Genomic DNA, 20,449 nt, shown 5'->3' with positions numbered 1-20,449 from the left:
TGAAGATGGTCTCAGCAATTAATTTATAGAGACCGAAACGTCGACCTACGCTTTTTCTTTGTCAAATCCACTGTACCAATTGCAACAAAGAAGAAAAGCGCATGCAATTGTTACAATGAAGTGTTTTTATTTATTTTTATAATATGTACTTCTTGCAATATTGTTGATATTTTTTGTACCCTATTTTGACTCATAATATGTATTAAATACAATTTCTCTACATACACCCGCTTTCTTTGCTCTTTATGCTTTGATCACCTATTGTGACTACTTCAAATTGAATTAATAACTAGGATTGCTTAATTCCACAATAGACCAACATTTATCTGGGTCTTAAAATTGTATTTACAATCAAATGTTACAAATAGTGTCAATAAAATCCGTTGAAGGTACATTTACCCTTCTACCATCACAGTCAAACACAGCCTGAGCTGGAGTTCTGACTAGGCCAGAACCCATCTCAGGGCCCAAGGTTAACCCTACTAATCCCTTGTTCCCTTTATCACCACATGTACTTGTGCTAGGGGGAGCAGTTACCTTAGGGGCAGTGGTGGTAGGAGGATTTTCCTTGGCTTTTGGGCAATCAGCATCTCTTGTCCAATGGGTCTTTTGTTTACAGAGAGAGCACCAAGGTTTCTTTTTGCCTTTTCCCTTTTTGGATTGTGACTCCCCGGATGCAGTTTTTGGGGCCCTGATGAAGACTCTTTTTTTGTCTTTACCCTGTCCCCACCCTTATCTTGAGTTTTAGAATCTTGTTTCTTCATGGTCAGCACCAGAGTTCTGGGTTTTCTGCTTCACCCTGGTCCTGACCCACTTATCTGCCTTCTTTCCCAATTCTTGGGGAGTAGTAAGATCACAATCCACCAGGTACTGATGCAATTATTAAGGATCTGCTCCCTCATATTCATCTTATACAATCAAAATCACGTACTTTACTGCCAAGCAACCAGCCTTCCAGAGCCTTAATAGCACTATCCACAAAGGCTACCCAATCCTGATTCTGTGCCTTCTGGGTGTCCTGTCCCGTTCAGTGGTTACGCCAAACCCATCAATAAGAGCACTCTTCAAAACTGAGTAATTGTCAGCATCCTCTTTTCTAACAGTGAGGAGCGTATCTCTACTTTTGTCAGCAAAGGAGAGCCACAAGATAACCACCCACTACTCTTGAGGGACCCTCTGTAATTTACAGGCCCTCTCTAAAGCAGTTATCCATTTGTGGATGTCATCCCCAATATGGTAGGGAGGGATAATCTTGCTCAGGTTTCTAATATTAAAGGAATGTTCGTTAACTCTAGGGACTCTGTTGCTGCCACCGGGGAACTCTAGTCCCAACCTTTTTCTAGCTTGCTGGACTTTTAGGGACTCATTCTCAAGGGCCAACTGCTCTTTCCTGAGCCTACGCCTGGCTTTCTCAAGTTCAAGAAGTTGGTACTCCCAATCTAAAGAGTCGTCCCTCTTGATAGATACAGAGGTCCCTATAGACTATCCTGAGTGATCAGACTCGGCAGAGGGAGATCTATTTCTCCTTGGTAAACTCTGCACTCTTCCAGGAGGAGTGAAGAGGTGACCCTCAGGGCCTTCTTCCCTGTCGTCTTGAATATCTGAGTTATCCAGGTGGGAACCATCAGGTTCCCCCGGTCAGGATTACATTCTAGGTCATGGGGGGTGTCCCATTGTGGCCTATCCTCATTCCCTGTCCCACCCACTCTGTCCTGTTCATCTGACCCAGGAGTTTTCCTTAGGTCATTTAACTGTAACACCTCTACCAGGTGTTGAGTGTTGGCACTCCTCCCTGTCTTTAACCCACTAGAGGCAGACAGTGCTTTCAATTCCTGGAATGAAAGTTCCCTGTATCCAGAAGGCAGACAGCCACTGGTATCTCCTTTAGCAGATATACTAAATGCGGTGTGGTGTTGCACCTACCTAACGTAGTGGGAGCTAAACTCTCCTAGGTTGGAGAAAGGGTGTGCTAGACCCTTGACTTACCCAACCCCAAAGTCTGTAGAACATACTATTCTAAGCTTGTATTGTATATACCTAGGTCTAGTGGTTTTTCAGTTAATCAATACAAAGTGTTATCAGGTAAAACAGTGCGGGCTTGAATCTCTACCTCTGCCCACCAATATGAGAAGTTGGTCTGGTATATGATGTCCACTAATTAAAGAAGGCACCTTGCCCCAGGCCAAACAACCCTTATAGTGATTTGAGAGGTCTCAGACAACTTTAGAAAGCTATCCATGTGGTAGCTTTAGAGAGCAGCCTTCAGGCTTAAACTTGAAGGAGTGTAAAACAGCTTGTTTTACCAGAATGCAATCTTATACTATAGATTAAATGAAAAGAGAACCACACAGTAGTTATAAAAATATGAATTTATTACATAACACTCTCTAGTACTTTACAGTATCTCCTACACGGAGATAGACACTAAGCACACAATACTTCAGCAAAGAAATAACAGTATATAGCACTAATACACAGTGGGCCCCACGGGGGGACCAAACCATATACTAAGAAAGGGGTATAAGAACCACGACTTGAATGAAGACAGGTGAGTAGATAGGGACCCCACTGTGTACGTGTGCAGTGTTAGAACACTACCGCGTGCTCCGAACAAGTCTATGTGAAAGTTGCGGTTGGAATTTTAAAGTTTAAGGACCTTTCCCACTTTGAAGAAACCCCATGAAGGACAGAAGGTTGGAGAGCCACCCCACCCCACCCGTGGATACCGAAGTAACAAGCTACCTATCCTAGGGAAGCTGGGTGCATATGGCTGAAGTGGCGTCGGAAACCGCTGTCGAACCCAATGGAGGACTTCGAGAAAGTACCGCTGCTGGAAGGGAGAAAAGTGTCAAATGTGGATTCTTGTTGAAGAGCACCTGAAATCAGAGGGGACAGAGTCTAGGTCACTTGAGAGTGACCAGGGGCTCGGTAGACGAATGCCCACTGATGTCGGGTGCTTCAGGCTGGTTGACTGTGCCCTTGACTCTGCAGCTGCCAGGATCAGCCAATGTCGAGGATGACCTGGAGCTGGATTCGGGGTGCCCCACAATGGATGTCAAGTGCTGAGGTGTCGCTGTCTGGCGGGAACACCACAAGCCTTGGCAAAGGCAACCCACGCAGGAGATCAAAGAAGAGCACAGTTCAGACCAGCAAGGGTCAGGGGATTCACCAAAGGCAGTGGAGTCAGGTCAGGCCCAAGCAAGCAGGGGAGCCCAAGAAATGCAACATTGACTCTCAAATGGACCCACAGGCCGGAGGCACAGGATTCGCGAGAGGACCTCTAGCAGCTTTACAAAACAACAGGTCATGGAGCGCGAATTGTGAGGTTTGATGAAGATCATTGTAGGAGACGTTGCCAGAGGCTGGGGCTACTCGGAGCCCAATGCACTTGTGGCAGAATTGCCAACAAGCACTTGCCCTTGCAAAAGTACTCGGTGCACTAGGGTTCGGGTATTGCAGCCCCCATGAGGGATTCTGACCTCAAACTGAGTGAGAGGGCAGCTGAAGCTTGGAGGGACATAGGAATCTACTTCCTGTGTTGCTGGACCCTTTGGAGTCTGTAGGAGCTTTGGAACAGCAGAACTCTCAGCAGTGTTACGGTGCAGGGGTTTCAAGTTTGAACATTGTCCATGACGAATCTAATGACCTACAGCCAGGTAAGCCCTTAAGTACCCACAGGAAAGAGTTGGAAAGATTCAGGGGACCCATCAGCGAAGAGTCTGGTCAGAGGGGAGGTTACTCTCATATCCTTTGTCCAGTTTCATGCCAGAGCAGGAGCCGACGCCTACCATGACTGGTTTGAACTGGACTATGCACAGGGACACCAAATGTGCCCCTCATGCAGACTTTCAGGTGCTGGCAAGTGCCCCCACCCCCTCAGCCCCAATACACTAAATCCTGTCTGGGAGGTGGTCACACCTCCCTGTGACAGGATGCCTATTGTCCTGCCTTCCCCTGCTCGAGCTTGGGTCACTCCCGATGGGTGGAATCATACCTCCCACACTGATTACCGGTGTGGGGGTATGATTCCAACATGTTTGACACCAAACACAATAGGATTTGTTTCAGCCGTTTTAGAGTTGGTCATCATGCGGTCGCATAATGCTCCTCTTTGCTAGTGTATAGCTGTTTCACTGACAACCAGGGAGAATGGACTCCATGGGCTGCAGGGGTGTCCTGCTCATGCAGGGGCAGACTCTCACTTAGAACCAAGCACCCTGTCTTCAGGATTGTAAAGGCCTGCTATAGGGGTGATTATAGGTTTCACGTGCAGTGACCCTTAGATATAGTAAACCTATATCTTTAGTAAGTGGTGCATGCACCAACTTACACCAGCTGCAATGGCAGGCCTGTAGTTCCATTTTGCATGGTCTCTCATGTGTGGCAGAATACATGCTGCATCCCATGGGAGACCACTGGGGTACCTATGCCCTGGGTACATGGGCACCATATACTAGGGACTGACAAGGGTACAACAGTATCCAGTTTGGAGTGTACCTAAGTACATAACATAACAGTTTAAGGAGAAAGCAGATAGACTGTGATCCTGTTTATCAGGATCCCAGTCAGACTAGTCAAAAACAGTGTCACATCAAGCAAAAGGTGGGAGTAACCGTAAGAAGTAGATCCTACTTTCCTACAGTGGGGAATAAAATCTGCATCTAAGTCAATCCCTGATAATTTCTTCCTTTGGGTAGGGAGGCCTTTGTTCCCTCTGCTGGTGAGCAGAGTAATTACTTAGGCCCAGCATTGGGACTAGAGGCCTGGAATTTGAATCTGAACTGATCCAGAGAAATATGACAATCCTTTATGACCAATAAAATGTATATGCAAGTTATTGGGAACCAGTATATTCCAATTTGACATTCATATTTCATCCGAGTTCGATACTTCGCTGGACTGGGTAGGCCCAAGTGGAGTGAAACTACACTTTAAGGAAGATTTCAACTATGTGTATAATACAGTGACATTACGGATTTTCAAGTAAAACCTACTGATCTATCTATGCATGCTCACTAAATTATAAGGCCTACCATAGGTGTGCATCTATCCTGGCAGGGTTCCTTCTGCACCAGGCAACTTGTGTGCAATTACTGGGCTGCGCAAGACAATCGTCTAAAACAAGTTTGCAGACTCGTGTGCACACACGCTCACATGTGATTAGCCCAGTGCCCCTGAACCTGGATGTTCTTCATTGGCCTTGTCTTAAATGATGGACACTAGTAGTAACATGCTCAGTCCATTTACCAGGAAGTTACAGTGGGTGAGACTCAGCTAGAGAAACTTACCCAAAGTAAAGGTCCAAAAACCGGGTGACCAAAAAAGCAAAAACTCCTGGCAGACTAAAGGCTGGAACCTATTTGCAACACCAGTGGTATCATCTTGTGTGAATGGGAGGTCATTGGTTTGAATCTTGATAGAGATAACTCAGCCTTTCATCCTTCAGGAGTCGCTAAATTGAGTACAGATAAAATATACAATAGTAAAACCTGTCTAGAAACAGCAAAACTGCATATGAAATGCCATGTAAAAAAATAAGGTATTAATATTCCTCTCAAATCAAATCACTGAATAAACACTTAGGTACTACTTTATTGCTATTACAAGTTTTTATCCAAGAAATGCTTCAGCTCCAACTAAATAAATAAATAAATGTTGCCTTCTCATTTCAGCAAAGCCTGCTGATGTTCTCCAATGCCTGAATCTGCCAATTATTTCCAATGCACGATGTAAGAAGTCTTATCCAGCTGTCTACACGAGCAACATGATGTGTGCCGGATTTATGCGCGGTCAACAGGACTCCTGCCAGGTAAAAATAACAGTAGACTCAGCTCATGCCTGCACTATAGAACTTCATGCTAGAAATTGTAGTGAGGAAGGCTTGCCTAGGAAGGTATGTGATTAGTGGCAATCCTCAAATTGTCCCCGTCACTCTCAAGGTGAGAAATTGTTCAGTGCTTTGCTCCTCAGCTCCAGACTGTTGGAGTGACAGAGAAGACCTATCTGTGGATTGGGTCATCAATCCAGGGGAGCCATTACAGTTATGCAGGTTCTGTAGAGCAGTGTCATTTGAAATGTCATGAGTGATGTCATGAGTGATGTCACTGACCATGTCATGAGTGATGTAATATGTGACGTCATCAGCAGTGCATTGCGGGCGCGCGAGTTATAGTTAACTATAACGGGGAATTTCAATGGTTTTGTATGAGTGAAATGTCCAGCTAACTATAACATGTGTGAAACCTATGGTTTTTCAGTGCATTTTTAATGTTTTTTAAATGCTAATTTTTAACTATAACGTGTGTGAAACCTATGGTTTTTTCAGTGAATTTCAAAGGTTTTTTAAATGCTAATTTGTAACTATAACGTGTGTGAAACCTATGATTTTTTCAGTGAATATATATATATATATACATACATACTAAAGGCAAAGGTCGAAAATTAAAAACTTTAAAATGTTGTGTTAATGTGAAAAAATACATAATTAGAAGCTAAACATTAAGTTGGTATCATTATCCTAATCATTGGGGGCAGTGAACGTACCGCAAATGGAATCTAGTAATGACTATTGGAGACCTCAACTGAAGCAATACTGGTTTGTGCCAACAAAAATAGAGCATGTATGACACTGACATGGTAGAGCCCAGCATCTTGTCTTTTAGAAATAAAACACATTTTCTAAAAGCTCCAAGTTTCCCATTAAAATGAAAATGCTGATGTTCATGAATGTATTGTTTGTGAATTAAATTAAGTATTCCACAGTTTGTATATTTATTTGATCTGTACTTGTTTCTGGCTTTTTATTTATTGTTTTAGTGTTCAAATCATAGACATTCTTTAGGCCAGTTCCCAGCTTCCAGTAGTGGTTCAATGAAAGACCACACATGTCAAAAGGTTAAGACTTGTTTGGAGTTCGGATGCACTAGAGCTCTGCACTAGGAGTGAAGCTTCATTCTGCTCCCAGCAACTCTCAAGCAGATAGTGCATGCATCATATTTATAGTGTGATTGACTGTGCAGGGCCAGTTTTGGGGCATTCAGAGTATACTGCTGCTTAGCATTAGTGAGGTGGTGGTAATGATTGGTGAACTACGGGCCTCTATAGCATGAGATGATAAACATGCAAGGCAGAAAAATGAATGGAAGTGAAATGAAGAGGTGAAGAAAAATTATATGACACATGATGGGCCACAGACATATTTTAGTGAAATTACTCTGAGGAATTCCCCATTTTGCTACCATCATTTCAAACTTTTCTTGAGGTTATTGATGAGAAGGGTCAGACTTGCATTTTAGTGGGATATTTCATGACTGTGACTTCAGAGCCTACGGCTTTTTACAAAATGTGTTTGATTTTAAAAGTGCATTAGAATGCATTATTTGCATCAATTTACATTTGTTCTTGGGGATAGAACCATTGCTGCCCTCTCTGGATGAGGTTGGGCTCACACGCTTTGCTCTGTATCTGGCACGCGAGTGGATATTTATGGTCCACCACTTTCACAAATCTCTAGATGCCGCTTGCTAGTGTGAAAGACGAGAATAGTCAATACTGTTTCCATCTTAATAGAAAACTGGTCAGCACATCGGCATTACAATCATTAAAGTAAGCTTTAGGATATCAGAGGATATAAAGCTAATTTGAGAAAAGCACTGCAAAAAATAAGGATTATCATCTGATCACTGAACAAAACAAGCAAAAAAAATCCGGTTAAGGGAAATTTAATAAGCAAAAAAGTTATTACTGGTTCCTATAATATCCACTTCCTACACACGTTGTCTCCACCATTGCACTGTGAATGAATTCTTGAAATAAAGGCATTAGTGATTATTGATGCCCCCTTCAGGGACTGACCAAAGGATGCGTTATGCATTAAGACCATTAATATAGGACATTTACCACCCTGAACTGCATTCTTTGCAATTTCTCATTGTCTCATCTCAACATAATTCCCATATTTATATTATTAGATGCTTCTTTGTCTCTTTCTTATTCCCATTTCTTACATACCATGAGTGTTCACTATAATCTCATATAGGAGTGTGTATTTATTATCACACATATTTCACACAATGTTCAAATTTTTTTAGAGCATTTATATCCAAATTCAATTGTGAATTTCGTTTTTAACTTTTGCCATCTACACTCTTTTTCTATTTTATGGTGAATGATACATTTATCAATGTGTTTAAAAACTATGGGATTTATTCTTTACCATGGCATCTCTTCACTGTGTCCCTTGCAGTGTATGTATGCATGTCAATTTTTGCTGTTGCTTACTTATGGTATGTGAGGGTTAGATTTACCTACATGAGTCCTATAAGTATGTCATAACACTGATGAAGAAATAAATTATAGTGTAGTTCCTATATTCCCAATAGGCTCTGCGCATTGGAATAGTGTATCCTGTAGTTTAGACGTAGGAGTGAAGTCAACTAGGTCTCTACCGAATATATACTAAACTTAATTGTGTGTGTGCCAGCTAGCTCAGAGGTCACTAGAAACTTTCTCAAATAAACAAGAAGGGATCCGTTTCTGACAACCGCTTAAAACATGACAACTTTGTTCCCCAAGAATAAGAAATATATCTCTAGAGTCGCGACAACAATAGATAGTTATTTCACTTAGTCAATCGTGCATGCTTCCTTTCACCAGAGGTGCAGAGAAATAGAGAGACGGGCGTTTTCAATAAAAGGGTATTTATTGAATAGTCTTCTTGCTCAAGCATAAGAAATGTACTGCTTCAATCGTAATACTTGCTGTAAAGTACAGAGCATATAATATGAAGAGTATTATAAGATAGTACTGTAAAAGCATGATATGGTTTCTAAGCCATAAGATACCTAAAATGCATAAAATACAAACAGTGATAAATAACGACTAAAAGTACTCAACTGGTGCTTCTAAAATACGTCTACCCCGGTGTACCTAACCTAAGTCTAGTACAAGGGAAAAAGTAAGTGAGGTGTAGCCTAGTTTTAGTATTATTTGCCAAAAATCTATTCCAAGAATTTTCTTAGGGTCTAATCAGCTCCGTACCTTGGTTTTAGAATGTAGGAGGTCTTGTATCGCTCTCTCAGGACTCGATTTCCCAGCAACCCGCAAGGGTAGCCTGGAAACACTGGAGCTGGATTTCTCGGAAGGAGAAAGTACAGCGTCTCTCAGTGCGTCAGCTGAACGGTCGGCTTCCTTCGGCACTTGCTGCAGAAGGGCACGTCAGGCAAGTAGATAATCGAACTGCTCCAAACCACCGTGTGTTTGTTTGGACAAGTGTGGGCATATTTATACCTTGAACGTGCCGAGTTTGATGTAAAATTGGACATAATAACGTCACCAGAGACTTACTTTTCTGAAAACTCCATGATTTCTTGGATAACTTAATATTCATGCAGGGGGAAGTCCCTGACTGCTGAAAGTGGGTTTTTCCAAGAAATCGTTGTAGATTTTCGGAACTGGTGGAAGAAGCCAAGCCATATTAGGACTACTTGAGCTTTGTTATGGTTTCTATGCCTATATAAGGATATGATATTTTATACCTATATAAGGGCATGAATCGGTAAAAGTACACTAGGGTCCTAAAACGCTAAACAACACCCACTCCACGTATTATGTCATAAAAAACATAACTAAAGCATGTGTTCATAATCCCACTCAAAATACATAAAATGCATTAAACATGGTTTATAAACCTACATAAGTATTTGTGAAAAAATGTTATTCTAAATGAAACATGAATTGACAGTCATGAAATGGCTCTAAGTTTACAGAAAAAAAAGTCGAGACCATTCCATAGCATAATATATAAACAGTTAAAGTTAATGCCAAATATTTGTCTATAGGAAGTATCAAATGAATCTCTTGTTCTCTAAGAATAGTTCTACCTTAAGCAGATTACTTTGTGCCAAGTAAAAAGGGTTTATTCTGGGATGAAGAAAAACGTTTTCAAATGTAGATTGTAGAAACATAGAGTTCCCAAGTTAGAGAGTTTGTTTTGAAAAACCGAAGGCCGAATTTCAGAGTTCATGGAACGCTATGTGCACTTTCAAAAGTTATTCTCGTGTCGGGAGAAAACATCAAATCATCTAAGCTGGCAAAGAAACTGTCTTTCATAGTTGGTGAAAGTGGAACTACTTCATCAAGTAGATCAAATGTGCAAAGATGTGAAGCATCGCCGTCAGCGCCAGTCGCATTAGCAATGTTCAATGTTGATGGTACCTTTGTGCCTGTTGTTCCACGTTCCTCACCAAGAGCTGAATTTGCTGGTGAGATCTCAATGAATGCCGTCATCAGGATTGGCAGCTGTTGGGGGCAACACGATGCATGAGTCGTTACCGGACCTAGCAAAGCGTCAACATCCGTTGGCAGTGCTGATGGAAGTGTAAGACAGATGTCTAACACGCATTCTTCTCAGCAAAGCAGGCATCGTAGAACAGGTAAGATGCAATCTTGCCAGATTGGTCTGAATGAAAGGAACGAAGTGGTATTCAGATCTCTTAAACGAGCCAAGCCAAGAATCTGTGTAATTCTGTCACGATACCGCATGGCAGGGAGAGCTTGTTCCATGGTAGTCTGGGTATTGTTGTTGCCTGGACTTGCCATATCAGAGCAGGAGAAATAAAAATAGAATTCCTGCTACGAGTCCCAAAATGAGAGGCAGACCGTCAAACAAAGAAAAATGCCGAGGACTACTTCGAATGGTGTTAACAGTCCCGAAAAGATCGTCTTAAATACATGTGCGCTGCCACTGGTATCAGACATGCTTAAGATTTGACCTAACATTTCTGCGAAATGTACTGGGCAGTTTATTGATAATAAGGCATGTATCTCTACAGAAGTCCTTGCAACTTGCAGATCATACATTTCTCTAGACGAGGTCAGTGGCACAGATTTTTTTGTAAAAGAATGGTTTTCATTCTGCTTAAAGTATTAATTCGTATAGAAGAGATATTCAGTGAAGGCCATAACGCCGCCTCCCTGTCTGTAGTAGTCTTTGGATACAATACTGGCATACAACAAGTGACCCTGGCTGACACACTAACCAGATAGGCTCTTCCTGGCAACATGCCACAACAGCTGTGATCGTTAAGCATAACATAGCTCCCATTGGAAAGCTGCCTAAAAACAGGTTCTATCACGGCCGCTGGAGTACCGTGCATGTGGCAAGAAAGGTTATTTAAAGAACCTTCGCAGGCTCCATGTAAATTAATACCTTTAGGGAAAAGTGTACCGCTTAGTGAGTTTTTACAGTTTTTTGTACTAAGAAATACCTCCTTTCCCCCACTCCAGCATTTGTGTGTATATGGTAAATTCCAGGTTGACTTAATGTATCCTTTACCCAACCTTTCATACAGGCCTGCTGGTATGTGCTGTAGACAATACTGAAATTGGAAAATCATCACTGGTATTGAGATGGTACCATGTATTAGCCATTCAGTGACAGGTTTCTCAGAAATTGTCAATGGTAATCTTCCCAGTTTTTCAATGCTCAGCACGTATAGTCTGCTCCTCTTTGTGCCAAAGAGATTTGTTTATCGGTAAGGTTAAGGACAGTAAACAATGACGTGGTATTGATTAGACGCCATGGCACATAGCCTGAACGGAGATTTTGCAACGTCAGCCTAGTAGCATTATAGAACGCAATTGAGACTGGCCATGTTGTAACATTAGCAAATCTTGTTCTATTATGTCAATGGCAGATGATACAATGCTGTCCAAAGAATAAATTCTGGAGGACGGAGTCGTTAACCTATTGTCCACTACAGAGAGTGCTTTCTCTAAATTAATACGATCAATTTCTCGTATTTTTTCTGCAGTTTCCATTTGCGTTGAAACGTTTTCGTCATTGTTTTGCGAGGCCCGAGTAAGAAGTCTCGCAAGTCAACGCCTTCCTTAAGTAAAGTCAATTGTTGTTTAATTTCTGGGAGTGTGGATGTCTGTAGCCAATCAAGGCATAGTTTCCAACATTGTATGTGGTGACTATCCCTAGATGTTGTCTCTGGGAGTACCTTGGGTCTGGCCTATTCAATTTGAACCCTTCTGTTTTGTTCATGAATCTATCTTGACAGCTATTCGTGTCTATTGGCCAGTTTAACCATTGTTTCCAATCAGGATTGGTTCTGTTGTGTTTTAAAATCTGTTTTACGTCTACCTCCTCATCTGCAGTGCTATTTCTGTCAGGTGTGGCTTTTTGTATGGATGGTTTGTTAAAATCTTTTATCTTAGCTAAGCCAAGACATGATGTGTGTTGAATAGTGTCATTCAAAAATATAATTTGTTCTGGTATAATGCCGGCTCTGAACAAGGCTTCTAAACCCTGCACCTGCCATTCTTTTGTGCCCCAGACAGTTTTTGTCTCAATGTTGTCTTTCCAAAAGTTAAAACCTAATGTAGAGAGCTGAGCATAAAAGTTTGAAGAATAAATGTGTTTAGTATTGGTCAACATGGTTTTCATTCCTGTCCTATTTATATTTTTAAAATAAAACGTTTCTGGATTTGTCACATTAAAACCTGTAAAGTATGGAAATTTCTCATAAAATGTTTTAGAGCTGCCTTTTGGAGGCGTTGTACAATGTTCCCATTGATTATAAGTAAAAACATTTGTAGGATTTACAGATTTGTGCAAATACCGGTGACCAAAATGATTATAACAATACAGTTCTTCATAACTTGTTGAACCTTCTAAGTGTTCATGTTTTTGAAATGTTGCTGGCATTTCTAAGTCTGACATCATATTATTAACAGTTTCAAAGTCCCAATAATCTGAAAAGGTGCTTGATGAAACAAAATCACTTAAAGAAACCTTGAACTGGTGTGGAATTTTCAACAGTTCCACCGGGCCCAAAATGTCATAGTCAGTTGAGTCCCATGCTATACCACAAGGTATAGGAACGGCTGTGATGCTCACTGATGACAGGTCTCTTCGCTCATGATGAGATGATTTGTAAGGTTGCAGGAGTAAGTTGATGTTCTTACTTGCTGTGTCCATTGTACTGTATTTTCCATCTATCATTCGTCCCAAACTTAAAACCAGAATGAGCCATAGTAGTAAAAAAGTACACCCAGTCCTATCCAAAATTCAACCCATGGTGAAACCAGATATGTTTTCTCAAGTTGATGAAAGAGTTTTGTTATTTTTTCTTTGAAAGTTTTATTAACTGGCATTGTTTCAGGTTCACTGGGATCCTCAGAAAAGTTATCAAAGTTGATAAAATAGCCAGAGGCAGTTCTGTCAATTGTTGGTATTGCATCCGGATTCTTTGAAATCACTGGAGTTGCTTTCTCCTTTGACATGTTTGTATAGTCAGATGCTACATCATTGTAGACTGGAGTTTCTTGACAAACTGTTATTTGGGTATCAAGAGGGACGAGTTCCATAGCTTTGTTGCTTAGTCCTTCTTTTCTCACTGTAGGTTTATCAAAGGTGATAAGTCTTTCAGTATGAACCTCTTGAATAGTAGCCAGATTCGGTTGTCTGCTACTTCTTGGGAGTCCACTGGGCTACTACTTATTATCGGCCACATGATGTGATTTTACCAGGTCAATTGATACTGTTCTGTTCTCCCTTTTACCAGCAAGCGCCGGTAGTAACACTGATCTTGTTCCAAGAATTGCTATGACAGCTACTGCTTTTCTATAAGAAGGCCCAAATTCCTTCTTCACCGCTATCTTTTCCCTGACTAGATCCCCAATCTTTGGAATCCAGAAAGGTCTTTCTGGGACAGGTGGTTTTTCTTCAGTGGTCGTTGGGCTTTGTGTTGTGTTACTCAGACTTCTTCTTGTTTCACTTAAGTCCTGTAAAACAGCCACACGGTCTTTGATATCAAAGGCTTTCTGTTCCACCACTGAAGTGTGACAATCAAGGTCCTGGATAAGGGGAACATCCTTTACCACAAAACTTTTACAATGTGGTACCATTACCACGCAACTTTTAAACGCAATTCGTTACAACAAATTGCGCTGGGGGCGCTCTAGGATAGGGAATAGTTTAATTTACTATCCAACACCTTCCCTACTATCCACGGGGACTGGAGTTGGAATAGTGAATTAAACTATTCACTATCCAGCGCCCCCCCAACGCAAGTCGTTGTAACGACTTGCGTTGACTTGCGTTGTAAAACCTGCGTTGTAATGGTACGCGTGGTAATACCATGCGTTGTACCGTCATACATCCCGTGGATAACCATTCTAGTACCAAATAATAATTCATATGGAGTGATTACCCCCAGAGAATTTCTTGGCAGATTATTAAGACTTCTTTGGACACTATTTAGATGTTTGACCCACCCGTCACCCGAACCTAATACCCTAGCTGTTATAGATTGCTTTATGACACGGTTTTTTCTTTCCACTACCGCATTTCCCTCAGGATGGAAGGGACTCGAAAACTGCAATGCAACGCCCAAGCTGGCCATGGCCTCCTTGTAAGCTCGAGAGCTAAACGCAGGACCCTGGTCAGAATGTAGCGTGCCGATTGCGTATGTGCCGAAAGACTCGCAAATCTTTTATAACAGTTCTGGCGTCAGCCGAACGCTGGGGCCACATCCACATGAATCCAAATGAATCTTGTGCAGGAATCCACTGTGCCCATGATATATTTATAGTTACCATCCCTCTGTAAGGGACCACAGTGGTCCAGGTAAACGCAAGCTAATGGTTTATCTGAAATTAGAAGGGGCGTCTGCGCAGGTTATTTCACTGTAGAAACTTTCATTTTTTGGCAGATTTCACATTCTAGAACATAGTTTCTAGTTTGTTTCCTCATGCGCGGCCACCAGTATCTCTGTTTTAACAATGATAATGTGGCTGAAACTCCTGCGTGTGCAGAGGCGAGCCCTTCATGTGCTGCTGAGATTAGTCCTAACCTATGTTCCATGTTTGGGATTGCCCTATACCCCACTTCAGGGATTTGAGCAAAAGAAACATTGTTTGCATCAGTTATATATGAGTACTTCACTGGAAAGCCTTTTACCACTGTCGTTTACTGAAGCAGTGACAGCTTGCATTATTTCGCTGTCTATTTTAGTGTTTAAACGAGTGATTGCAGCTACGGAAGCCGTTTGCACAGCTGACTTTGCGGCTTCGTCAGCCAATGAATTCCCTTCAACGTGAACGCCATCACGCTGATGACTCAGTGTTTGAATCACGTGAGTCTTTTGTAGTTCTTTTTGCAAAAGAACTACTTGTTCCCATAGCAGTTTATGCTTAATTGTTCCACCTTTAGCATCTTTGAAGCCATTCTGAACCCAGTTCTGCAAGTATTCATTGTAAGATTGGATGCAGTAATCCGAATCGCACACTATCAGTGTGGGGAATTCGCGATCGGTATTCTCAAGCGCCATCTTGAATGCCTGTAGTTCAGCTCGCTGAGCTGGACAGTCTCCGAGTGATTGAGTTTTCAGTGACCAAAGGTCTGAATTTACCTTCGCGTTCAGTTGGCAGAGGACATTCTAATTCGTATTGTAGAAATTCTTGTGTCTTCAAGTATGGGTCAAAAATGTATTCAACGTCTGTTGCAGCAAGAGAATTAACCCATTGTATCCATCTCGGATGTAAAGCTTTAGCATTTGGAATGCTTGCCTTTGTCACTGCCTCTAAGGCAGGTACAGGTGTAACAATTTTTATGCGTTTACCCTGTGAGAGGGCTCTTTCTTTTGCTACAGCAGTCTGAACCGCTGTCAGTATCTTTTCTGTTGAAGTGAATTTCATTTCAGCTTGTGTGTACAAGTGTGACTTGTATGCTATTGGTACAGTTTCACCTTCGTTAGAGGTTAGGTATGTGAATCCGCATCTCCCTGGGATGATTCAGATCACTAGGTTACGCACGTTGTCGCGTGTTTCTAACTGTGTTTTTGCTAACGTGTCTGTTTGCACTGAACGCAAAATTTCTGTGTGGTTTTGTGTCCAATTAGTAGGTTTGAAATCAGGTTTGATTAGTTCGCAGAGAGGTTTAACCCTTTCTGCGTAGTTTAGAACATAAGTTCTTCCAAAATTAAGGAAACCTAGAATTGACTGTAAGTTTATCAGTGTTTTTGGAGGTTGGAGCAGCGCACATTTCTCTAGAAAGTTAGCTGCCAGGCTTTTGACTTCACTTGACAACTCGTAGCCTAAAAATAGGACATTGAGATGGGAAATTCGTGATTTCTTGAAATTGAATTTATACCCTTCAGAAGCAAACCCAAGTATTATGGTGTTCACTCTTTTCAAGTGTACGTCCAAATCATCATCAGTAAGATTGATCTCATCGACATAAGATAATGCCTCATCATCATACATTTGCAGTAACTCTGTTACTCTGGCGGAAAATAACCCTGGACTATTCTTGAATCCCTGGGGGAGACAGCAACATTGTCTCTGTGCCCCCATTATGGAGAGAGCGGTCAAATACCTGCTTTCTGGTGCAATGTTTTGACAAAAGAAACCATTTGAGATATCTAATGTAGTTTTATATTTTTTGCGCACAGTGTTATTCATCAGTGCTGACTATGTGTGTTTTGTACTGCAAATGTTTTGCAACAAGAGTTTAGATGTCTGTAATCCAAAACTAGATGATATGAATTGTCTGGTTTGGAGACAGGAAACAAAGGATTGTTCATTGATGAGGTGCATGTTTCAATCACCCCTTGGTATTCAAGTTGATTTAAAATCTCCCAGACCTGTTTTTAGCTTCCTGTTTTACAGGATATTGCCTTTGCATTGTTGGTTGAGTTTTCAAGTGGATTTTATGGTGAGGGTAATCCTCATCATATCCTACATGATGTTTGTATATTGCCGGGGCCTGGGCTACAGACCATTTCCTAGCATTTGTGTATTTTTTATGAATTGGAATGTGATTTGAGAAGGCTGGCATAATGATATCTTCGCCATGTGGGCATTCCCTGACAAATTCAGGTGGCCACTCTTGTTCAGCTAGTAGGATGTCATAACCCTTAGAGAGCTTCTCCCAAAAGAGTGCTCTAATTTTTCTTGGTTTGTCCCCCTCCATCCGGAGTGTTACTTCATATAACTTATGGGGTACACTAATCCTGGTATCTGCAGTTTCAACTTGGATACTTTAATTCAAGTCCACTGTCTTCAGATGATCCTTCAGGATCTTGCGAGCTATGGTTACCTCTGCTGCGCTTTCTAGCATTGTTTGGGCCCACTCCCCGTTCTTGAGTTGTGTCCTCACGATCCAGTCCAGGGAAGGCATGGCTTGGCAGTTCGGGCTGGACTGTTCCCATGAGGCACAGGGTCAGACTGATTTGCATATAGCCATGTCTGAACTGGGGTGGCAGAGTGGGCTAAAGAACGGTGATGGATCAAACCCAGATCTTTTGACTGGGTGTGAGTGTTTGATTGGTTCAGATGCTCCGTCCATCACCACCCCCTTTTGTACTGCTTTTGTCCGCCATATGTGTGGCAGGGTATGCTCAGACGTGAGTCCCTTGCTCACTTTGCCACTGGATTCAAGCAAGCCGGGCTGAAGACGGCTGTAATGCCAGAAACCGGTCCTCGGAAGCTTGTTTCCGGTCCAGGGAAGGCATGGCTTGGCAGTTCCGGCTGGACTGTTCCCATGAGGCACAGGGTCAGACTGATTTGCATATAACCATGTCTGAACTGGGGTGGCAGAGTGGGCTAAAGAACGGTGATGGATCAAACCCAGATCTTTTGACTGGGTGTGAGTGTTTGATTGGTTCAGATGCTCCGTCCATCACCACCCCCTTTTGTACTGCTTTTGGCCGCCATAAGTGTGGCAGGGTATGCTCAGACGTGAGTCCCTTGCTCACTTTGCCACTGGATTCAAGCAAGCCGGGCTGAAGACGGCTGTAATGCCAGAAACCGGTCCTCGGAAGCTTGTTTCCGGTCCAGGGAAGGCATGGCTTGGCAGTTCCGGCTGGACTGTTCCCATGAGGCACAGGGTCGGACTGATTTGCATATAACCATGTCTGAACTGGGGTGGCAGAGTGGGCTAAAGAACGGTGATGGATCAAACCCAGATCTTTTGACTGGGTGTGAGTGTTTGATTGGTTCAGATGCTCCGTCCATCACCACCCCCTTTTGTACTGCTTTTGGCCGCCATAAGTGTGTCAGGGTATGCTCAGACGTGAGTCCCTTGCTCACTTTGCCACTGGATTCAAGCAAGCCGGGCTGAAGACGGCTGTAATGCCAGAAACCGGTCCTCGGAAGCTTGTTTCCGGTCCAGGGAAGGCATGGCTTGACAGTTCGGGCTGGACTGTTCCCATGAGGCACAGGGTCAGACTGATTTGCATATAGCCATGTCTGAACTGGGGTGGCAGAGTGGGCTAAAGAACGGTGATGGATCAAACCCAGATCTTTTGACTGGGTGTGAGTGTTTGATTGGTTCAGATGCTCCATCCATCACCACCCCCTTTTGTACTGCTTTTGGCCGCCATAAGTGTGGCAGGGTATGCTCAGACGTGAGTCCCTTGCTCACTTTGCCACTGGATTCAAGCAAGCCGGGCTGAAGACGGCTGTAATGCCAGAAACCGGTCCTCGGAAGCTTGTTTCCGGTCCAGGGAAGGCATGGCTTGGCAGTTCAGGCTGGACTGTTCTCATGAGGCACAGGGTCAGACTGATTTGCATATAGCCATGTCTAAACTGGGGTGGCAGAGTGGGCTAAAGAACGGTGATGGATCAAACCCAGATCTTCTGACTGGGTGTGAGTGTTTGATTGGTTCAGATGCTCCGTCAATCACCACCCCCTTTTGTACTGCTTTTGGCCGCCATAAGTGTGGCAGGGTATGCTCAGACGTGAGTCCCTTGCTCACTTTGCCACTGGATTCAAGCAAGCCGGGCTGAAGACGGCTGTAATGCCAGAAACCGGTCCTCGGAAGCTTGTTTCTGGTCCAGGGAAGGCATGGCTTGGCAGTTCGGGCTGGACTGTTCCCATGAGGCACAGGGTCAGACTGATTTGCATATAGCCATGTCTGAACCGGGGTGGCAGAGTGGGCTAAAGAACGGTGATGGATCAAACCCAGATCTTTTGACTGGGTATGAGTGTTTGATTGGTTCAGATGCTCCGTCCATCACCACCCCCTTTTGTACTGCTTTTGGCCGCCATAAGTGTGGCAGGGTATGCTCAGACGTGAGTCCCTGGCTCACTTTGCCACTGGATTCAAGCAAGCCGGGCTGAAGACGGCTGTAATGCCAGAAACCGGTCCTCGGAAGCTTGTTTCCGGTCCAGGGAAGGCATGGCTTGGCAGTTCGGGCTGGACTGTTCCCATGAGGCACAGGGTCAGACTGATTTGCATATAACCATGTCTGAACTGGGGTGGCAGAGTGGGCTAAAGAACGGTGATGGATCAAACCCAGATCTTTTGACTGGGTGTGAGTGTTTGATTGGTTCAGATGCTCCGTCCATCACCACCCCCTTTTGTACTGCTTTTGGCCGCCATAAGTGTGGCAGGGTATGCTCAGACGTGAGTCCCTTGCTCACTTTGCCACTGGATTCAAGCAAGCCGGGCTGAAGACGGCTGTAATGCCAGAAACCGGTCCTCGGAAGCTTGTTTCCGGTCCAGGGAAGGCATGGCTTGGCAGTTCGGGCTGGACTGTTCCCATGAGGCACAGGGTCAGACTGATTTGCATATAGCCATGTCTGAACTGGGGTGGCAGAGTGGGCTAAAGAACGGTGATGGATCAAACCCAGATCTTCTGACTGGGTGTGAGTGTTTGATTGGTTCAGATGCTCCGTCAATCACCACCCCCTTTTGTACTGCTTTTGGCCGCCATAAGTGTGGCAGGGTATGCTCAGACGTGAGTCCCTTGCTCACTTTGCCACTGGATTCAAGCAAGCCGGGCTGAAGATGGCTGTAATGCCAGAAACCGGTCCTCGGAAGCTTGTTTCTGGTCCAGGGAAGGCATGGCGTGGCAGTTCGGGCTGGACTGTTCCCATGAGGCACAGGGTCAGACTGATTTGCATATAACCATGTCTGAACTGGGGTGGCAGAGTGGGCTAAAGAACGGTGATGGATCAAACCCATATCTTTTGACTGGATGGGAGTGTTTGATTGGTTCAGATGCTCCGTCCATCACCACCCCCTTTTGTACTGCTTTTGGCCGCCATAAGTGTGGCAGGGTATGCTCAGACGTGAGTCCCTTGCTCACTTTGCCACTGGATTCAAGCAAGCCGGGCTGAAGACGGCTCTAATGCAAGAAACCGGTCCTCGGAAGCTTGTTTCCGGTCCAGGGAAGGCATGGCTTGGCAGTTCGGCCTGGACTGTTCCCATGAGGCACAGGGTCAGACTGATTTGCATATAGCCATGTCTGAACTGGGGTGGCAGAGTGGGCTAAAGAACGGTGATGGATCAAACCCAGATCTTTTGACTGGGTGTGAGTGTTTGATTGGTTCAGATGCTCCGTCCATCACCACCCCCTTTTGTACTGCTCAAGATCCTCAGCATGTCTGATCTTTAGACTTGCTACCTTCTTTTTTGGTCATCGGCTTTTCTTA

General features: G+C 43.4%; 1 protein-coding gene across 1 annotated transcript in view; it reads left to right on the top strand.

Annotated features, from left to right (window-relative positions):
* The window catches only part of LOC144761501 (trypsin I-P1-like), an 82,699-nt gene that overhangs the window by 34,817 nt on the left and 27,433 nt on the right, over positions 1-20,449 (top strand). The window contains exon 5 of the mRNA XM_078646830.1: positions 5,673-5,809. Within this exon, the coding sequence (XP_078502956.1) occupies positions 5,673-5,809 (137 nt within the window). The remainder of the gene's footprint in view (positions 1-5,672; positions 5,810-20,449) is intronic.

This window comes from Lissotriton helveticus, chromosome 6 (assembly GCF_964261635.1).
Source record: "Lissotriton helveticus chromosome 6, aLisHel1.1, whole genome shotgun sequence".
Lineage (NCBI taxonomy): Eukaryota > Metazoa > Chordata > Amphibia > Caudata > Salamandridae > Lissotriton > Lissotriton helveticus.
This window is presented reverse-complemented; position numbering and strand designations above follow the sequence as displayed.